Genomic DNA, 3,873 nt, shown 5'->3' on the forward strand with positions numbered 1-3,873 from the left:
CAAAAAAAGGTGCACAAAGAAGACATGCCAGAAATTTATTAATGTTTAGTGAATTTACGAAAACCAAACCCAAGGAATTGAAAACTACTGAGCAACTTCAACTATACCTGGTATCTTCACAAGAAATAAAAATCACCCACACATGTAATTCTGTACATCCCATCAGTTGTACATCCCAGAAGATCCCATAGGACTGAACAGTTCCAGGTCTTTGTGATCTTAAAGGTTTGGCTTTAAGCAACTCACTGCAGCTGCTTGTGTCAGAGTTAGAAGCTCCTTGTTTCCATGAAATTAAAATCATTATTGAAATCAAAAGGTGCATACCTTTTCATGGATTTCTGTATTTTTGCCAATACTGAATACATGAGTTTTCAGGAGAAATCTTACCTGCTGCCAGAATAGAATCATGGAAGTGCTTAGCTTGGAAGGGGTCTCTAAGGGTCATCTGCTTAAACCCCTCCTTGTCCCCTCATGCCTCCCCTTGCTCAGAGCAGGACCAACTTCCAGCAGGTCACTCGGGGCTGTGTCCTGTCAGGTTGCCAGTCTCTCCAGGGATGGAGGTTTCCCAGCCCCTCCAAGCAACCTGCTTTAGTGCTCCGCCACTGTCACCCTAACACTCTGCTCTGGAGACAAGTCAGTTTCCAGGGGACTCGCTTCAGCTCCCAGGTTGAAGGAGTTCTGGCACTGCTTTGTTAGGTGAGGCTCAGCTCTCTGCACAGCAATATACAATGGTAGAGAGGCACTTTCCATCCAGCTAAAATTGCAGCAGAATATTACTGATTTTACTTTTTAAAAAGTATTGCAGGATTTTATTATGTGCATGTGATCAGAGCTTATTTACATTTCAACATAAAACCAGCATATCATACATTGGCTAATTTCTGCTACTGATTTCTATCAAGCTGTAACCTTACAGCAAGGGATGATTTCTGGTAAGAGACTTGGACATTTAATAGAAGCATGAAGTGTCATGGAAATATTTCTGCTAAAATACAAGTAAGGAAACAGTTAACAATGATACATTTTCAGCATTAGGGTGCAGGATAACAACCAGCTGCTTGAATGTAAGCAAGCGAAAACCCATCCATCTTCCAAGCTCACAATTCAGCTGCTGGCAGGACTGCAGTGCCACATGCTGCCGTCACGTTCCACCCAGCTTCTGAATGCCAGTTTTGCAATGTGAAATATTTAAACATAACCCTTACACCTTCCAGTTCATACTGCTGCTAAGCACATATGTAGTAAATTCCACAGCCAGGGAACCACGAGCACGAGGTTCTCAGAAAAACAGACGTTTTCGGGTTGTGTAGCTGCTATCCAAGCAGCTTTGCACACTGTATGCTTTTCTGACCTGGTTTCTCTACACGTGGTGTGTTCTTAAGGAACAGCTGTGTAGCCATTTCAATCTGACATAAATCTGGCCTGTCACTCACATGGTTACTCCCATCATTCTTGTTCCCAGCTGCTCATACTCACTGTCTCCCCTGTGCCAACTCACTCATTCACTTAAGTACCTGAGCTGTAAATCATATCAGGGAACCCACCCTGCTGAAAAAATAATCCTTTTTTCCCAGTTTGCTTCATGCTATGTTTAACCTGATCCAACTGTGTCCCATTCCCTCCTAGTACTGCCCACATGCTAGAAAAGTTCACAAAAAAGTTGGGCTTTTTTTCAGCCAGATCAGTTCATTCTTGCAGTTCACCGCACAGCAACTCCTGTAACAGTACTAACAGGAAGAACAAGTGCTTGGGCCCAAAAAGTAGGTGCTTTCAGATGCAGCCCAGATGCATGCTGGTTTAAATACACAGTTTTAGCTGTTTATTTCACAGAAGTACTTTGTCAGATGAAATACTAATAAAAAAGTTTACAAGAGCACATAAATAATAACCTTGCAAGATTTGACATCCTACTGTAGCAGAAGATGCATTTTTACTTCCTCATTCTTGGCTTGTTCTTCCATCTTTTCTTCAGTGGATGTCTGTTCACCATCAGACTCAGAAATACATGCCTACATTTACTTCATGATCTATGCAAAATGTCTAAGCACATGCCCACATCCAAAATAAACCATGAAGAAAAACCAATCAGAAGAGATTCAGCCATCAAAATGTGTTTTATTTCCACACAGTATTCTTATGTTAACAACCACAAACATAAGATGAAGAAATGGAAACAAATACAAATATCTGTATAAAAGTAGATTTCAAAACATTATCAAAAAGCTATTTTGAAGTCCTGTAAAGGAATAATACTTCACGTCTTTGTTGTGATCAATAGGCTGGTAGAAAGAAAGGGAAATTCTTAGCCTACTAACAAATATTACAGTTGTTTGTAAGAAATATAAAAGTTTTTATATCCTACATGATTATCTTTATTAATAAAATATTTGTAAGAAATGGTATCCTGTATGAGTATTTTTTGTACTTAAAAAGGTGTGAGTAGAATCACAGTGGGCCACCCTCAAACCTGTCTGTAAATGCTGTTTGCTATAAGGTACAAGATAAATAGGGCACACAAAGTAGAATGTTTTCATTGCTCAGGTACACAGTGACGTTTTAATATATTGGACCAGAATAAGCTTAGTGCATGAGAAAAAGTCTTTGATAAGATTTTTGTAAGATCATTGTCATCTTAATTTGCAAATACAAAAGTGACATAACTGACTGATATTTACTCTGGAGATTAAGATACTCCAGCTGTACTGGAAGAGAGATATAAACAAATGAGGTTGGTTTATAAAAACTCAGTTAGCTTGGCAACTTGCCCAAGACTATTATTTTTTTATTTACTAATGTCAGTAATTCAAGGTGTGAGCTGACATCACCACTAACAAAACAGACATCTACAATGAAAGGGCAGCCTTGCCTCTAGCACGTCCAGCCATGCACTCCTCTGGCATTTCCCTCATGACAACACTGGGACTCAGTTGATGCCATACTGAGCCAGTTCAGGCAATTAAACACCAGAAAACTAATCCCACAAAATGCGGCAATTCATTTTAGCAATTCATCAATTTAACCTCATGACCTTCCTAAGTAAATAAACACATCTGTAAACAAGTATTTCAAAACCTTACCAAAAAGGTATTTGAAAGTCCTGCAAAGAAATCCTTCATATCCCTGTTGTGATCAGTAGGCTGACAGAAGAGGAAAATCTGATAAATACTGCAGTTGTTTGTAAGGAATATTGGATACTTTTATCATAGGACCATACAATGGTTTGGCTTGGAAGGGACCTTACAAATCATCCAGTTCCAACTCCACTGCTATGGGCAAGGACACCTCCCACCAGACCAGGTTGCTCAAAGCCCTGTCCAACCTGGCCTTGAACACTTCCAGGGAGGGCACAGGCACGCAGGTGGTATCTCTCCCTCTTGCGAGTCTGGAAACCTCACCGCTTTTCTCACCGGTGACAGAGGTTGCACTGGGCAGCCACGCCGAGCAAAACCAGTGGGATTATTTAGCCTGTGGAGGCGAGGCGAAGCGAGGCACGCTGGTTCCCCCCAGCGGCTCTGTATGAAGGAAGAGGCCGAGGCGGTGAGGGACAGGAGAAGACAACGAGGGACAGGCAGGGAGGGACGAGACAGGATGAGGACACACAGCCGGGGAGGCCAGGACGCTCCAGCGGTGTCCCCTTTCGTCCCTCCGCCACAGGTGCCTCCGCGGTGACACCACACGCATGCGCAGCATCTTGCGCACGCCCCCTCTACACCCAGCTCGCGGCCTGATTGGAGGAGCCGCCGCCCGTTACCACGCTCCAGGCCTGAGGGAAACGGAGCCTTACACGACTGTCATGGGTGAGACGCCGCAGCCCCCCCGGCCCGGGATCGGCGTGGGCGTGGGGGTCACTAGCCCCGCACACCCCAACTGCGT

General features: G+C 43.3%; 1 protein-coding gene across 1 annotated transcript in view; it reads left to right on the forward strand.

Annotated features, from left to right (window-relative positions):
• Positions 1-3,793: 3,793 nt before the first annotated feature.
• NUDT15 (nudix (nucleoside diphosphate linked moiety X)-type motif 15) overlaps positions 3,794-3,873 on the forward strand; it is an 806-nt gene continuing 726 nt past the window's right edge. Inside the window, exon 1 of the mRNA XM_010188932.1 lies at positions 3,794-3,871. Within this exon, the coding sequence (XP_010187234.1) occupies positions 3,794-3,871 (78 nt within the window). The remainder of the gene's footprint in view (positions 3,872-3,873) is intronic.

This window comes from Mesitornis unicolor, unplaced genomic scaffold (genome assembly GCF_000695765.1).
Source record: "Mesitornis unicolor isolate BGI_N332 unplaced genomic scaffold, ASM69576v1 scaffold40107, whole genome shotgun sequence".
NCBI classification, from domain to species: domain Eukaryota; kingdom Metazoa; phylum Chordata; class Aves; order Mesitornithiformes; family Mesitornithidae; genus Mesitornis; species Mesitornis unicolor.